General features: G+C 38.0%; 1 protein-coding gene across 1 annotated transcript in view; it reads right to left on the reverse strand.

Moving 5' to 3' along the window:
• Positions 1-951: 951 nt before the first annotated feature.
• The window catches only part of LOC137421346 (uncharacterized), a 52,726-nt gene continuing 35,144 nt past the window's right edge, over positions 952-18,533 (reverse strand). Inside the window, exon 5 of the mRNA XM_078770892.1 lies at positions 952-4,254. Coding sequence (XP_078627018.1) covers positions 3,065-4,254 — 1,190 coding nt within the window. The 3' untranslated portion in view covers positions 952-3,064. The remainder of the gene's footprint in view (positions 4,255-18,533) is intronic.

Here is an 18,533-nt window from a genome sequence, read left to right on the forward strand (position 1 = left end):
ACAGCCACAAAAACACGAAATTAAAAACACTTCACAGCCACGAAACACGAAATTAAAAACACCTCACAGCCACGAAATTAAAAACACCTCACAGCCACGAAATTAAAAACACCTCACCACCACGTGATTCAAAACCACCACCACGTTATTAAAAACACTTCACAGCCACAAAACACGAAATTAAAAACACTTCACAGCCACAAAACACGAAATTAAAAACACCTCACAGCCACGAAATTAAAAACACCTCACCACCACGTGATTCAAAACCACCACCACGTTATTAAAAACACTTCACAGCCACAAAACACGAAATTAAAAACACTTCACAGCCACAAAAACACGAAATTAAAAACACTTCACAGCCACGAAACACGAAATTAAAAACACTTCACAGCCACGAAACACGAAATTAAAAACACTTCACAGCCACGAAACACGAAATTAAAAACACCTCACAGCCACGAAATTAAAAACACCTCACAGCCACGAAATTAAAAACACCTCACCACCACGTGATTCAAAACCACCACCACGTTATTAAAAACACTTCACAGCCACAAAACACAGAATTAAAAACACCTCACAGCCACAAAAACACGAAATTAAAAACACCTCACAGCCACAAAACACGAAATTAAAAACACCTCACAGCCACGAAATTAAAAACACCTCACAGCCACGAAATTAAAAACAACTCACCACCACGTGATTCAAAACCACCACCACGTTATTAAAAACGCTTCACAACCACGGAAATAAAAGTTTCAGGGAGTAGTTCAGTGACAACAAGCCACTGCCCAGATATGTAGATATATAGATAAATAAACCTGAAAATCGCAGAGCCAAAATTATTTTTTGGTCTGGGAAGCCCATGCGAGGTTTTTTTCTTCTTCAGCAACTCACAACCCTGGGTGAACATGCGATCTTTTAAAAAAAAGTAAGAATTTTGCCAAATCTGTTTTATTCGTTTGTTAATATACCTCAGCCATTGACAAATCTGGAACTAAGTCTTTATAAGTTCATCAAATACTGACACCACGAATGACATTCGCTGAGCTAAATGTTGATATCTCTTTTGAGGTTAAAAAAAAACAAAATAAGTTTTAAAGCATTATACGTATCAAACGATACATTTTATGAAACTGGGAAACCTAATACACACGTTGGTGGTTTAAAAATGACAGAATATGTCTTTATAAAAAAAAATAAAAAAAAATGAACATTGAAGCCGACGCTGCTAAAAAAAATACACCGCTCTAAGGCATAACCACAAGTTTAAACTACATTTACAACAAATATGAAAACTATTTTCAAATCACAATCTTAAATATAGAATATATAGAAGATAATGTTAAAAAAAAATGAGCCCTATCTTCCAATGGTAAAAAAAATCCTTCAAAAAATTCCTGGATCGGGAATAATATCCTTAGCTTCACCAAAAACGAATCAATTCTTCCTTATCCCAAGGGCAATCATCCCACCAACTTCCATCCAAATCCGTTCAGAACTTTTCCAGATATCTTGTTCACAAACACACAAACACACACACACACGGACACGAGTGAATGCATTACTCCCTGGCGGGAGTAATAATCCTTTTATCAGCTCCGTCCTGGATTGAACACAATGATTCTATGTGTTTTATCTCATCTTGTCTGGTTAATAGTGTTGTTTCTTCTTGGCTACCACTGATATACATTGTCTGCTCAGCCTTCAGCTGTTCTGAAACATCTTGCTCAATATACTCCATGCAGTAACCGTGCAAGGTTTGCTTTTTTGTCCATGGGTCAAAAACTGTTTCCAGTTTTGAGGGACTGCAACATCTCCCTGTACATGGTATACCTGGCCTTGACACGCTCCCCTCCTTGAACAGGCCTGGCCCTTGATACTGTTCTCTATTAACTTGTTACAGATGATGTGTATCTGCTTGACATCGTCTTCTGGTGTGATTCTACCATTGTGCATGAGATGGCCAAAAAAACATTCAGCCATGTCTCGAAAACATATCTTCACCAGGGTCACTGTTTTAGGAGGTCCCATCATCTGTATGTTTGCATGTCCATCAAAAATAATAGCATTGCATCTCTGGATTTCTGCAATCTTGTCTCCAGGTACTAACTCTTGAAGTTTGTGGATTAAATATGACTGGGTGCAGGACATAATGGCACCATCCTCAATAAAGAGAGTTGGTGGTAGTGGAGCATTCTCAAATGCCAGCACTCTTTTAAGAAGCACCTTCGTGTGTGCATTCACAGCCAGAAGTTTGAGATACACCACTTCCGCATCGATGGATACATCCTTGTGAAGCACCTTTACCTTTTGATGCATATCATACATGGTCCTAATTTTTACCCTGTGCTCTCGAAACAAAAAGCAGGGTTAGGTAATCAGTTGCGCATGTGCGTGTCTGCATTTTTAAAATTCATTTTCTCGGCAACCATTGGTCCAATTGACACGAAATTCAGCTGTTCTGAAGCTTGTTGTACTCGACCTTATGTTGCAAGATGTGACTGCAGTATGGTGATGCTTGTTCAATTCTAATACTTGGCAATATTCCTGATTTTCAGGTTGTTTAAACAAAAGTATGTGGGTACAGACACTTCAATAGCAATGCCGCCTTTTCCTTTTGTATACGAGTCCTCTGCGAAATTGTAATTCTTTGTTTTGTATGTTGAGAATGTGAATATCTTGTTGGTTGTTATCTCCATATGTGGGTTCCAGGAGGTGGGAGGAAGTTCTCCAAGACCTCAAAATCTCCACCTCCTTCTTTGGGAAAGGATCATAATTAATCAAACAGATTGTGAAACCTCATTCTCATAGCTTTGTTCCAAGGGGTGTTTTTAGCATCCTCACTGAACCACTGACAGGCTCCACCTGTAGCTCATTTGTGGTGATATTCCCCGGAATGTTTTTGAATTACTCAGTAAGGGTTATCTTGATCATCCCTGTTGCTCCGAATATCATTGGTACAATTTCAACTTTCTTCAATTTCCAAGAGCTATTGACCTAATTTTTCCAATCCTGGTATTAGAGCATTTTATTGGTTTCTGCAGCATTTAGTTCAAATTAATTGGCAAATCTCTTCTGTGTGAGATCTAAGATGACAATGCAAACTGCTTGACCACGTGAATGCCTTGTTGCAGATTGTGCACTTGTAAGGCCTCTCGCCTGTATGAATTCGAAGATGCGAACACAAATACCTTGACTGCATGAATGTCTTGTTGCAGATTGAGCACTTGTAAGGCCTATCTCCTGAATGAATTTTAAGATGATAATGAAAATGTCCTGACCGCGTGAATGTCTTGTTGCAGATTGTGCACTTGTAAAGCCCCTCTCCCGTATGAATTTTAAGATGAGATTGCAAACTGCCTGACAGCGTGAATGTCTTGTTACAGATTGTGCACTTATGTGGACTCTCCCCTGTATGAATTCTAAGATGAGAATGCAAACACCTTGACTGCACGAATGTCTTGTTGCAGATTGTGCACTTAAAAGGCCTCTCTCCTGTATGAATTTTAAGATGAGATTGCAAATTTCCTGACCGGGTGAAGGTCTTGTTGCAGATTGAGCACTTGTAAGGCCTTTCTCCTGAATGAATTTTAAGATGATAATGAAAATGTCCTGACCGCGTGAATGTCTTGTTGCAGATTGTGCACTTGTAAAGCCCCTCTCCCGTATGAATTTTAAGATGAGATTGCAAACTGCTTGACAGCGTGAATGTCTTGTTACAGACTGTGCACTTGTAAGGCTTCTCTGCAGAATGAATTTTAAGATGAGATTGCAAATTGCCTGACTGCATGAATGTCTTTTTGCAGATTGTGCACTTGTAAGGCTTCTCTCCAGTATGAATTCTAAAATGAGATTGCAAATGGTGTCTCCGCGTGAATGTCTTGTTGCAAACTGTACACTTGTGCATCTTTTCTCCTGTGTGATCAAGAACGTGGTTTTTTAAAACACTTGATTTTGAAAATGATTTGTTGCAAAATGTGCATTTGTGAGGTTTTCCCACCATGCGTCCTTTCAGCTCCCCTTGCAAAAACTTTGATGTGTGGGATGATTTCTTAGCAACAACAGATATTTCTCTCGGCTGCCTGAACTTATCTACATAATGAGTTATATTTAAGTTATCTTTAGGTTTCTTGTTGCATGGTTGCTGTTCTTGCTTTTCCATGTGAGGTCTGACTTGGACATTAGGAACGCAGCCTGGAACACTTGTGTCAAAATTATTCTGAGTATGCTCAGTTTGACAGCCTAAGGAGGGGTTGAGGGGCAGAAACAAATCAGACATAAATTTAAACTGGTTAATAAAGGGTTATTCAAAGTTTTAACACAAATTATCTTTATTCCTTGTAAGTACAATGTGGACAGTGTTGTGAAATTGTGTCTAAGTCCGAGCCCAGGTGTCATGCGACTTTTGTCCACTGCGCGGCAGTTATAAAAGTCTCGGACATTCAGCGCAGCGATCATTCCTGTGACATATATTGTGTGTTACGTAGGTGCATAATTAGAACGGTACGTAGGATCACTTTGCTCAATGCTTGCTTGTGTTTGATTGTATTCCCATTATTGATCCAGATGAATGCTGAGTACTGATATCATATTTGCTGATTTCTTTCACAGGTATTGCTTGGGATTGATTCAGATTAAACTCATGATCTGAGACAATGTTGTATCCTTGATTTTACAAGACAGTTAAAGTCCATCTCAAATATCCAATTTATCAAATGCCCAAATTTCTTAAACAATCTGATTAATTAGATAAACATGGAAGTTTGTTGCAAAGAAAGAAAAACACATTATTTTAAAAAGAAACTAGAAATCATCTGATGATGCAAAGACCGTCCACGTCAGCTTCATATTAAGACTTCCTCTTGCATATCCCAAATATGACAAAACAGCTTTAAAAAAAAATTACACAATTTTATGCAACCTTATCCTTTAGACATCAAAACCAATAGGTGTCAATGACCCATTATGCAAACCCTCTTCAAACTTCAAGTGAATCACATGGATATCAACGATTTTGTGACGTTCACATTTGACTTTTTGACCTCAAAACGACTGGATTTCCCAGCATCTTATTGGTGAAGCAATTCAATGATGCAATATGCAAATTGTGTTTCAATTTAATCAAGTCAATCGGATGAAAATTGATGATTGTATGGTATGCATCCTTGACAATTTGAACAAAATTTTTTTTTTTCATCTCATGACATCACAGATTATTTTGCCTCATGCTTTGAGTCTTTCACATGCCTTTTTTGCACCAGGCATGTTGTCATGTGCCTTTTTCTCAGGAGTGGCTTCTGTCTGGCCACTCTCCCATAAAGCATAGATTTGTGAAGTGTTGTTGAGACCTGTCCCTCCATCAGGTTCTCCCATCTCAGTCAAGGAGTTCTGCAGTTCTGCGAGAGTGGTAATTGGGTTCTCGGTCTCCTCTCTGACCAAGGTCCTTCGTGCCCGGTTGCTCAGTTTGTTCGGACGGCCAGCACTCGGAAGAGTCTGGGTAGTTCCATCTATTTCCATTTCCTAATGATGGAGCTCACTTTGCTCTTGGGAACTTTCAACATGAGAATTTTTTTTTATTGATCTATGTCTCCTCATAATAATCTCGGAATTCTACGGACAGTTCTTTCATGGTAGAGTTTCAGCTCTGAAGGACCTGATATACAGTAGATGTGTTTGTTTCTTAATCATGTCTAATCAAGTTGCAGAGACATCTCGAGGATGATCAAAGGACATTGGATGCACCTGAGCTCAATTTGGAGTGGCATTGCCAAGGTGTTGAATACTTATTGACTTAAGACATTTAAGCTTTTCATTTTTCTATTATTTTGTAAAAATGTTTTTTTTTCCTACACCCACCTTTCCTTTGACATCTCAAGGCGCTGCATAACGTCATTGTCCGGCACCGAAGGGGGCTCGGCAGTGACACACGCTGAAAGGGCGTACTTTCTGTAATCAGTTTACACTCTGGTTGTTGTACACCGCTCCTTTCCTATGCCATCTCCAGGCATTGCAAAACGTCATTGCCGGGCACCGAAGGGGGCTCGGCAGTGACGCACGCTGAAAGGGAGTACTCAGTTTTCACTCTGGTTGTTGTACACCGCTCCTTTCCTATGCAATCTCCAGGCATTGCAAAACGTCATTGCTGGGCACCGAAGGGGGCTCGGCAGTGACGCACGCTGAAAGGGAGTACAGCAATACCCCGGCCTACATCATTAATTGGTTCCATAAGCCGTGACGTAACTCGGTTTTTGACGTAAACCGGGCATAATGCCTTTAAAATGCCTTAAAATGAAAACAAACACCGTAACACCGTAAAAAACCTTTCTGCATTTCGGCTACGGTGAATTTCCTTGGCGCTGGTTCTGGAAGCTCATCCTCTTCGCGGCGCTCTTCCTTCAACGCCATTAAGTCCTCATTAGTTAAAGGCTGCTTGTCTGCCTCGATCAAACGGCATCAGCCCACGGGTCCTAAAAGCCTGCTCTGCCGCTCTATCTCACCCTCTCTCTGTTCTTTTCACCCTATCTTTTGCTCAAGGTCATCTGCCAGCATCCTGGAAATCAGCAAACATTACCGCTTTACACAAAAAAGGTGCAAAAACAGATCCTTGCAACTACAGACCAATCAGCCTGCTCCCAATTATCATCAAAGTCATGGAATCCATCATTGCTTCGGATATGAAATCTTTCCTCTTCTCCAATGGCTTGATCTCTGATCATCAATTTGGTTTCAGACCAGGTCACTCTACTCTGGACATGCTGCTTCTGCTGTCTCAACAATGGATGGAGGTCCTCAATGCCAAACAGGAAATCAGAGCTGTCTCCCTTGACATATCACGTGCCTTCGATACGGTCTGGCACCCAGCTCTGCTCACCAAACTCTCCTCCTATGGTATCCATGGAAATCTCCATGCATGGCTTGCGGACTTCCTCTCTGGTCGTAGTCAACGTGTGGCCCTGAATGGATTTCTCTCATCTCCCCTTCCTGTTCAGGCTGGAGTTCCCCAAGGCAGTGTGCTGGGCCCTGTGCTTTTTCTGGTCTTTATCAATGATCTCTCCGACTCTCTGGAAAATCCTCTCTATCTCTATCTCTTTGCTGATGACTCCACTCTCTGCCGCTCCATTCCTCTTCCCTCAGATCGGCAGTCTGCAGCCTCCTCACTCTCTGAAGACCTGGACAAAATCACAGACTGGTCAAAGAAGTGGAACATGTCTTTCAATCCTGACAAATCTCACACTCTTACTATGTCTCTCCGAAAAGATCGACTGGACAACCCTCCCATCTACTTTCTCAACAATCCTCTCCAAGAAGTTCTGTCGCTCAAGCTTTTGGGTCTCACTATCTGCCATGATCTTTCTTGGGAAAACCACATTTCCAAGCTGGCCTCCAAAGCCAGTCGCCGACTGGGCATCCTCCGTCGTGCGAAATCCTTCCTCGGCACACCTGAGCTCCTCACCACAAACAAGGCTTTCATCCGCAGCTCAATGGAATACTGTTCTCCCCTATGGGCTGGTGCTCCTGCCTCACACCTGGCTCGGCTTCACGCTGTTGAATCCAAAGCTTTCAGAATCATTGGAATCTCCCACGATGAAGCTATCTCTGAGGGCCTTTCACTCACTCACCGCAGGCAGGTAGGTGGTCTTTCTGTCTTCTTCCGACTCCTCTCCGGCCTTGCTCCCCCAGCTCTCTCTGTGCTCTGTCCTCCAAATATTCCTACAGGTCACACAAGATCTGCCAGCCACCCTCTGATGGTTAAACTGCCGAAATCTCGGCTCTCTGCTCACCTTAACTCTTTCATTCCTCTTTTCTCCCGCCTCTGGAACAAACTCCCACACTCACTTCAATCACACTCCTCCCTCCAGGTCTTTAAAACAGCTGTTCACCACCATCTCTTATCTTCCCCCATCCAAAACCTTGATCTTTTCTACCCCCACTAATTCACCCCAGATCCACCTTGTTTGAAATTCCAACTTCTTTCCTGGAAGTCCTGGCAGTGTCCATATGTTTTATACCTCTCCCACCCCTTCCCATGCCTCCCCCCCAAAGCCCTCTCCTCCCACAGTTCTCTCGATGTCTCCATGTCTCTCGGTCCCTGCTCTCAAATGTTGTGTTTGTGTCCTTCGCCCTCTCTCCCCATCTTGTCTACCGCTCCCGATGTTATTTGTTTTATGTGTCTGTTTGTCTTTCTGTGTGATTAATGTTCGCTCTTTCACGAGCCTCGATCTTGTATACAACAACAAAAAAAACAAACAAAAAAAAAAAACCGTCGAAATCCTCCTCCTCCAACTCCATCTCCATCTCCAGGTCAGCGCTGAGGGAAACCAAGTTTTTAGACACAGCCTTGACTGGCGCACCAAACCCCGTGAAATCATTAACAAGGTGGGGGCACAAACGCTTCCACACCCCATTCATCGCCGACTGCGTAACCTCCAACCATGCAGCATTGATGTTAAGCACTGCCTGGTAGATGTTATAGTTTTTCCAAAACTGCCGGATGTTGATGCCTTCCTCCTCCGACGTTGCATCGACAGCCTGACGAAGAGTGTGGCGGAGATAGTAGCACTTAAAAAGCGCTATCACACCCTGGTCCATAGGCTGGATGAGCGATGTGGTGTTGGGTGGCAAGTACACCACTTTCACATTGGGGTCAAAATCACCGAGGTTAGTGGGATGGCCAGGTGCATTGTCCAAAATCATCTTCAGTGATGTGGCTATCAATTTAAATTGAATTTTCTTCTCTCGACAATAACTCTTGACAGCCGGGATGAAATGATTGATGAACCATCCTTCAAAAATTATGACGGTTACCCATGCCTTCATATTATTCATCCAAATGACGGGAAGAGACGCCTTCGGGATGTTCTTCAGTGCCCGGGGGTTCGCCGCATGATACACCAAGAGCAGCTTCAGCTTGAAGTCGCCGGTGCAATTATCCCAAAGCATTAGCGTTAGTCGCTCCTTCGCGACTTTGTAGCCTGGCATGGTCTTCTCCTCCTTCGAGATAAAGGAGATGATGATGTAGGAGTGACGTAAAGTCGCACATAATGACGTTCGCTGAACTGAAATTTACTCTTGAAGAGTGGCGTAAAGTCGGATTTGACGTAGGTCGAAATGGCATAAAACGGGGGATTGCCGAACTCAGTTTTCACTCTGGTTGTTGTACACCGCTCCTTTCCTATGCCATCTCCAGGCATTGCAAATCGTCATTGCCGGGCACCAAAGGGGGCTCGGCAGTGACGCACGCTGAAAGAGAGTACTCAGTTTTCACTCTGGTTTCTTTCTTGTTGTACACCGCTCCTTTCCTATGCCATCTCCAGGCATTGCAAATCGTCATTGCCGGGCACCAAAGGGGGCTCGGCAGTGCCGCACGCTGAAAGAGAGTACTCAGTTTTCACTCTGGTTTCTTGTTTGTTGTACACCGCTCCTTTCCTATGCCATCTCCAGGCATTGCAAATCGTCATTGCCGGGCACCAAAGGGGGCTCGGCAGTGACGCACGCTGAAAGAGAGTACTCAGTTTTCACTCTGGTTGTTTGTTTTCTTGGTTGTCCGGGCGATATCTCAGCCATCCTTTGAGCTAGGAAGCTGAAATTTCGGCACAGTAGTGAGCAAGTCCTTTGTCAAATACGGTATTTTTTGTTTTTTGAATAATCAATTAATTGAGGAGTTATTTAATTATTAGCGTTTAATTAAGTACTTATTTAATTAATTAAATTTCATTTCTCTTCTGACCATTATTAACTCAGGCACCTTTTGAGTTAGGAAGCTGATATTTGGACATGCCAATGACCAGGTGATTTGGCTGCAAAGGATATTTTTGATTTATTAATTAATCAATTAATCGATTAATTATTTAATTATTCGATTAATGACAAAAAAAATTTTTTTTTTAAAGTTACAGATTCTGATGAAATAGTGGTAGTTTATGTGTTCTCTGACCAAATTGATTAATAATTTAATTTTTTTATGATTATTATTTATTTATTTTCATTATTAATCATTTATTTATTTTCTTTCTCATTTGGCCAATATCTCAGGCACCTTTTGAGCTGGGAAGCTAATATTTGGACATGAGTGACCAAGTGATGTGGCTATCAAGGATATTTTTGATTTATTGATTAATCATTTCATCTATTAATTATTTATTGATTAATCGATTAATTATTTATTGAGTAATCAATTAATTATTTAATTTTTTATAAATGACTTATTTAATTAAATTTCTAAAAGATACATCTTCGGATGAAGCACTAGTGGTTTAGTTATGCGATTAGCCAATTGATTATGAAAATATTTTGTGATAATCTTTTATTGATTTTAATTATACAATTAATCAATCAATTAGTGTACACGTCTCCCTCCCAATGCAGCCTCAATGAGCTGCACTGCGGTATTGCCGGGCGCCTGAGGCGCCCCGGCAATGCCGCGCTGCAGCATATTTAATTATTTGGCATGGGGCGGTGTACTTTGAATGTATTTGTACTTGTTTTCTTGTTTTCTTGTTTGTTTTCTTTCTTGTTTTCTTTCTTGGTTGTCCGGACGATATCTCAGCCATCCTTTGAGCTAGGAAGCTGAAATTTCGGCACAAGAGTGAGCAAGTCCTTTCTCAAAAACGGTATTTTTTTTTTTGGGATTAATCAATAAATTGAGGAGTTATTTAATTATTAGCGATTAATTAAGTACTTATTTAATTAATCAAATTTCCTTTCTCTTCTGACCATTAACTCAGGCACCTTTTGAGTTAGGAAGCTGATATTTGGACATGCCAATGACCAGGTGATTTGGCTGCAAAGGATATTTTTGATTTATTAATTAATCAATTAATCGATTAATTATTTAATTATTCAATTAATGACAATTTTTTTTTTTTTTTTAAAGTTACAGATTCTGATGAAATAGTGGTAGTTTATGTGTTCTCTGACCAAATTGATTAATAATTTAATTTTTTTATGATTATTATTTATTTATTTTCATTATTAATCATTTATTTATTTTCTTTCTCATTTGGCCAATATCTCAGGCACCTTTTGAGCTGGGAAGCTAATATTTGGACATGAGTGACCAAGTGATGTGGCTATCAAGGATATTTTTGATTTATTGATTAATCATTTCATCTATTAATTATTTATTGATTAATCGATTAATTATTTATTGAGTAATCAATTAATTATTTAATTTTTTATAAATGACTTATTTAATTAAATTTCTAAAAGATACATCTTCGGATGAAGCACTCGTGCTTTAGTTATGCGATTAGCCAATTGATTATGAAAATATTTTGTGATAATCTTTTATTGATTTTAATTATACAATTAATCAATCAATTAGTGAACACGTCTCCCTCCCAATGCAGCCTCAATGAGCTGCACTGCGGTATTGCCGGGCGCCACAGGCGCCCCGGCAATGCCGCGCTGCAGCATATTTCATTATTTGGCATGGGGCGGTGTACTTTGAATGTATGTGTACTTGTTTTCTTTCTTGTTTGTTTGTCCGGGCGATATCTCAGCCATCCTTTGAGCTAGGAAGCTGAAATTTCTGCACAATAGTGAGCAAGTCCTTTGTCAAAAACTGTATTTTTTTTTTTGATTAATCAATAAATTGAGGAGTTATTTAATTATTAGCGATTAATTAAGTACTTATTTAATTAATCAAATTTCCTTTCTCTTCTGACCATTAACTCAGGCACCTTTTGAGTTAGGAAGCTGATATTTGGACATGCCAATGACCAGGTGATTTGGCTGCAAAGGATATTTTTGATTTATTAATTAATCAATTAATCGATTAATTATTTAATTATTCGATTAATGACAAACTTTTTTTTTTTTTTTAAGTTACAGATTCTGATGAAATAGTGGTAGTTTATGTGTTCTCTGACAAAATTGATTAATAATTTAATTTTTTTATGATTATTATTTATTTATTTTCATTATTAATCATTTATTTATTTTCTTTCTCATTTGGCCAATATCTCAGGCACCTTTTGAGCTGGGAAGCTAATATTTGGACATGAGTGACCAAGTGATGTGGCTATCAAGGATATTTTTGATTTATTGATTCATCATTTCATCTATTAATTATTTATTGATTAATCGATTAATTATTTTTTGAGTAATCAATCAATTATTTAATTTTTTATAAATGACTTATTTAATTAAATTTCTAAAAGATACATCTTCGGATGAAGCACTAGTGGTTTAGTTATGCGATTAGCCAATTGATTATGAAAATATTTTGTGATAATCTTTTATTGATTTTAATTATACAATTAATCAATCAATTAGTGTACACCTCTCCCTCCCAATGCAGCCTCAATGAGCTGCACTGCGGTAATCAAATTTCCTTTCTCTTCTGACCATTAACTCAGGCACCTTTTGAGTTAGGAAGCTGATATTTGGACATGCCAATGACCAGGTGATTTGGCTGCAAAGGATATTTTTGATTTATTAATTAATCAATTAATCGATGAATTATTTAATTATTCGATTAATGACCAAAAAAAAATTTTTTTTAAGTTACAGATTCTGATGAAATAGTGGTAGTTTATGTGTTCTCTGACCAAATTGATTAATAATTTAATTTTTTTATGATTATTATTTATTTATTTTCATTAATAATCATTTATTTATTTTCTTTCTCATTTGGCCAATATCTCAGGCACCTTTTCAGCTGGGAAGCTAATATTTGGACATGAGTGACCAAGTGATGTGGCTATCAAGGATATTTTTGATTTATTGATTAATCATTTCATCTATTAATTATTTATTGATTAATCGATTAATTATATATTGAGTAATCAATTAATTATTTAATTTTTTATAAATGACTTATTTAATTAAATTTCTAAAAGATACATCTTCGGATGAAGCACTAGTGGTTTAGTTATGCGATTAGCCAATTGATTATGAAAATATTTTGTGATAATCTTTTATTGATTTTAATTATACAATTAATCAATCAATTAGTGTACACCTCTCCCTCCCAATGCATCCTCAATGAGCTGCACTGCGGTATTGCCGGGCGCCGGAGGCGCCCCGGCAATGCCGCGCTGCAGCATATTTAATTATTTGGCATGGGGGCGGTGTACTTTGAATGTATGTGTACTTGTTGTACACCGCTCCTTTCCTATGCCATCTCCAGGCATTGCAAATCGTCATTGCCGGGCACCAAAGGGGGCTCGGCAGTGACGCACGCTGAAAGAGAGTACTCAGTTTTCACTCTGGTTTCTTGTTTTCTTGCTTTCTTTCTTGCTTTCTTGTTTGTTTGTCCGGACGATATCTCAGCCATCCTTTAAGCAAGGAAGCTGAAATTTCGGCACAATAGTGAGCAAGTCCTTTGTCAAAAACGGTATTTTTTTTTTTGATTAATCAATAAATTGAGGAGTTATTTAATTATTAGCGATTAATTAAGTACTTATTTAATTAATCAAATTTCCTTTCTCTTCTGACCATTAACTCAGGCACCTTTTGAGTTTGGAAGCTGATATTTGGACATGCCAATGACCAGGCGATTTGGCTGCAAAGAATATTTTTGATTTATTAATTAATCAATTAATCGATTAATTATTTAATTATTCGATTAATGACAAAAAAAAATTTTTTTTTAAAGTTACAGATTCTGATGAAATAGTGGTAGTTTATGTGTTCTCTGACCAAATTAATTAATAATTTAATTTTTTTATGATTATTATTTACTTATTTTCATTATTAATCATTTATTTATTTTCTTTCTCATTTGGCCAATATCTCAGGCACCTTTTGAGCTGGGAAGCTAATATTTGGACATGAGTGACCAAGTGATGTGGCTATCAAGGATATTTTTGATTTATTTGTTTGTTTGTTTGTTGTCTTGGTTGTTTGTTCGTTTGTTTGTCCGGGCGATATCTCAGCCATACTTTGAGCTAGGAAGCTGAAATTTCAGCACAATAGTGAGCAAGTCCTTTGTCAAAAACGGTACTTTTTGTTTTTTGATTAATCAATTAATTGAGGAGTTATTTAATTATGAGCGATTAATTAAGTACTTATTTAATTAATCAAATTTCCTTTCTCTTCTGACCATTAACTCAGGCACCTTTTGAGTTAGGAAGCTGATATTTGGACACGCCAATGACCAGGTGATTTGGCTGCAAAGGCTAATTTTGATTTATTAATTAATCAATTAATCAATTAATCGATTAATTATTTAATTATTTGATTAATGACTAAAAAAATTTTTTTTTTAAGTTACAGATTCTGATGAAATGGTGGTGGTTTATGTGTTCTATGACCGAATTGCTTATTAATTTAATTTTTTCATGATTATTATTTATTTATTTTCATTATTAATCATTTATTTATTTTCTTTCTCATTTGGCCAATATCTCAGGCACCTTTTGAGCTCGGAAGCTAATATTTGGCCATGAGTGACCAAGTGATGTGGCTGTCAAGGATATTTTTGATTTATTGATGAATCAATTAATCAATTAATCGATTAATTATTTAATTAATTACATTTCCTTTCTCTTCTGACCATTAACTCAGGCATCTTTTGAGTTAGTAAGCTGATATTTGGACATGCCAATGACCAGGTGATTTGGCTGCAAAAGCTATTTTTGATTTATTAATTAATCAATTAATCGATTAATTATTTAATTATTCGATTAATGACTAAAAAATTTCTTTTCAGTTACAGATTCTGATGAAATGGTGGTGGTTTGTGTGTTCTCTGACCGAATTGATTAATAATTTAATTTTTTAATGATTATTATTTATTTATTTTCATTATTAATCATTTCTTTATTTTGTTTCTCATTTGGCCAATATCTCAGGCACCTTTTGAGCTGGGAAGCTAATATTTGGACATGACAGTGACCAAGGGATGTGGCAATCAAGGATATTTTTGATTTATTAATTAATCATTTATTCGATGAATTATTTATTGATTAATCGATTATTTATTTATTGATTAATTGATTAATTATTTAATTTTTTATTAATGACTTATTTAATTAAATTTCTAAAAGATACATCTTCGGATGAAGCACGAGTTGTTTCGTTATGCTATCAGCCAATTGATTAAGAAAATATTTTGTGATAACCTTTTATTGATTTTAATTATACAATTAATCAATCAATTAGTGAACACCTCTCCCTCCCAATGCAGCCTCTTTGAGCTGCACTGCGGTATTGCCAGGCGCCAGAGGTGCCCCGGCAATGCCGCACTGTCGGATATTTAATTATTTGGCGTGGGGGCGGTGTCCTTTGAATGTATGTGTACTTGTTTGTTTTCTTTCTTGTTTTCTTGTTTGTTTGGCTGGGCGATATCTCAGCCATCCTTTGAGCTAGGAAGCTGAAATTTCGGCACAATAGTGAGCAAGTCCTTTGTCAAAAACGGTACTTTTTGTTTTTTGATTAATCAATTAATTGAGGAGTTATTTAATTATTAGTGATTAATTAAGTACTTATTTAATTAATTAAATTCCCTTTCTCTTCTGACCATTAACTCAGGCACCTTTTGAGTACAGAAGCTGATATTTGGATGTGCCACTGACCAGGTGATTTGGCTGCAAAGGCTATTTTTGATTTATTAATTAATCAATTAATCGATTAGTTATTTAATTCTTCGATTAATTACTAATTTTTTTTTTTTTTTTAGTTAGATTCTGAGGAAATGGTGGTGGTTTATGTGTTCTGTGACCGAGTTGATTAATAATTTAATTTTTTAATGATTATTATTTATTTATTTTCATTAGTTATCATTCATTTATTTTCTCTCATTTGGCCAATATCTCAGGCACCTTTTGAGCTGGGAAGCTAATATTTGGACATGACAGTGACCAAGTGATGTGGCTATCAAGGATATTTTTGATTCATTGATTAATCATTTAATCGATTAATTATTTATTGATTAATTGATTAATTAATTATTGATTAATCAGTTAATTTTTTTATTAATGACTTATTTAATTAAATTTCTAAAAGATACATCTTCGGATGAAGCACGAGTGGTTTAGTTATGCTATCAGCCAATTGATTAAGAAAATATTTTGTGATAATCTTTTATTGATTTTAATTATACAATTAATCAATTAATTAGTGTACACCTCTCCCTCCCAATGCAGCATCTATGAGCTGTACTGCGGTATTGCCGGGCGCCTGAGGCGCCCCGGCAATGCCGCGCTGCAGCATATTTAATTATTTGGCATGGGGGTACTTTGAATGTATCTGTACTTGTTTGTTTTCTTGTTTGTCCGGGCGATATCTCAGCCATCCTTTGAGCTAGGAAGCTGAAATTTCGGCACAATAGTGAGCAAGGCCTTTCTCAAAAACGATATTTTTTGTTTTTTGATTAATCAATAAATTGAGGAGTTATTTTATTATTAGCGATGAATTAAGTACTTATTTAATTAATCTAATTTCCTTTCTCTTCTGACCATTAACTCAGGCACCTTTTGAGTTAGGAAGCTGATATTTGGACATGCCAATGACCAGGTGATTTGGCTGCAAAGGCTATTTTTGATTCATGAATTAATCAATGAATCAATTAATCGATTAATTATTTAATTATTCGATGAATTACTTTTAAAAAAAAAATCAGTTACAGATTCTGATGAAATGGTGGTGGTTTATGTGTTCTGTGACCGAATTGATTAATAATTTTTTTTTTTAATGATTATTATTTATTTATTTTCATTATTAATTATTTATTTATTTTCTTTCTCATTTGGCCAATATCTCAGGCACCTTTTGAGCTGGGAAGCTAATATTTGGACATGACAGTGACCAAGGGATGTGGCTATCAAGGATATTTTTGATTTATTAATTAATCATTTATTCGATTAATTATTTCTTGATTAATCGATTAATTATTTATTGATTAATCAATTAATTATTTAATTTTTTATTAATGACTTATTGAATTAAATTTCGAAAAGATACATCTTTGGATGAAGCACTAGTGGTTTAGTTATGCTATTAGCCAATTGATTAAGAAAATATTTTGTGATAATCTTTTATTGATATTAATTATACAATTAATCAATCAATTAGTGGACACCTCTCCCTCCCAATGCAGCCTCTATGAGCTGCACTGCGGTATTGCCAGGTACCGTAGGCGCCCCGGCAATGCCGCGCTGTAGGATATTTAATTATTTGGCGTGGGGGCGGTGTACTTTGAATGTATCGGTACTTGTTTTCTTTCTTGTTTGTTTCTTTGTCCGGGCGATATCTCAGCCATCCTTTGAGCTAGGAAGCTGAAATTTCGGCACAATAGTGAGCAAGTTCTTTGTCAAAAACGTTATTTTTTTGTTTATCTTTGTTTCTTTGTTTCTTTGTTGCTCGGTGTTTATCTTTCATAAATTAATTGTTTCTGTTTGCCGCGCGTGTGCGGCCTTGCCTCAGGCTTCCCCCGTTGAAGTTTGTTCCTTCCTCCGCTGTTTTTGCTTGGTTTTTTTTTAGTTTTTCCCTTCTCCCCCAAACTTCCGCGAACATCAACTCTTTGTCTAACGTTGTAAGCCCCACCTCCCCCCCCCCCCCCCCCAAAAAAAAAAACAGAAAAAAAACTTTTATTTCCCTTTCTCCTCGTGTGCTTTTGACCCATCGTGCGCCTCTGTCCACGTGCGCTGTCCCACCCTGCCCCCATTATCACCTTGCCTTCCACCTTTTGCCCTGTTCAAGTGACTCATGGTTGTCCCTCAAGGCCCTCTCCCCGTTGGTATCTTTGTGAATATAAGACTGTTCTTCACGGTCTGTTTAAATATGTTTAAACTTTCCCCTGCAGTGTTTTATTACAACATGCGGTTTTTCTTCCTATTTAAAAGGGTCCTTTCAATTTCCTCTTCAACTCATTCCATTTCAAAAAAATATTCAATCTCTTATAATTCTTTCTCACTACATGCTCTAAATTCTCATTCATTCCACCCCTCCTCCATCGTTCTTAAACGGATCGCTAACTATCACAATCAACCCAATTTGTTATAAATGTTCATCTTTCATTAATCATCCACTTTCTAAACTCCCCCCTTGCCCCACCCCTCCAAATCTCCCCCTTTCCCCTCCCCTCCAAATCTCCCCCTTTCCCCTCCCCTCCTAAGCTCCCCACTCGCTCCTCCCCTCTAAATCTCCCCACTCGCCCCTCCCCTCTAAAGCTCCCCACTCGCCCCTCCCCTTCAAAAATCCCTCCTCACCCTTCCCCTTCAAAACTCCCCCCTCACCCCTCCCCTTCAAAACTCCCCCTCTAATCTACCCCCCTGCCCCACCCCTACTATTTTTCTCCAATTCTCCCCCCTCCTCCTTAAAGCTGCCACCCCCCCACTTCCTCTCCCTTCCATCACATACCTCCACCTTCTCCAACCTTCGACTTTGCTCTCCCTCCATTCAAACAACACCTCACTGTGCCTCTTCCCATCACCATCAACCCATTTGTCCTCATCCTTCCCTTTCTCCTAACCCTTCTGCAATCTCCAACACACTATCAACAACACTCCCTACCCCCCCCTCTCAACCCTCATCTTACCCTAACTCTCCCCTCCCCTGTCCAGTCCTGTACCCGA

Source organism: Myxine glutinosa, chromosome 1 (genome assembly GCF_964187855.1).
Source record: "Myxine glutinosa chromosome 1, kmMyxGlut1.1, whole genome shotgun sequence".
Lineage (NCBI taxonomy): Eukaryota > Metazoa > Chordata > Myxini > Myxiniformes > Myxinidae > Myxine > Myxine glutinosa.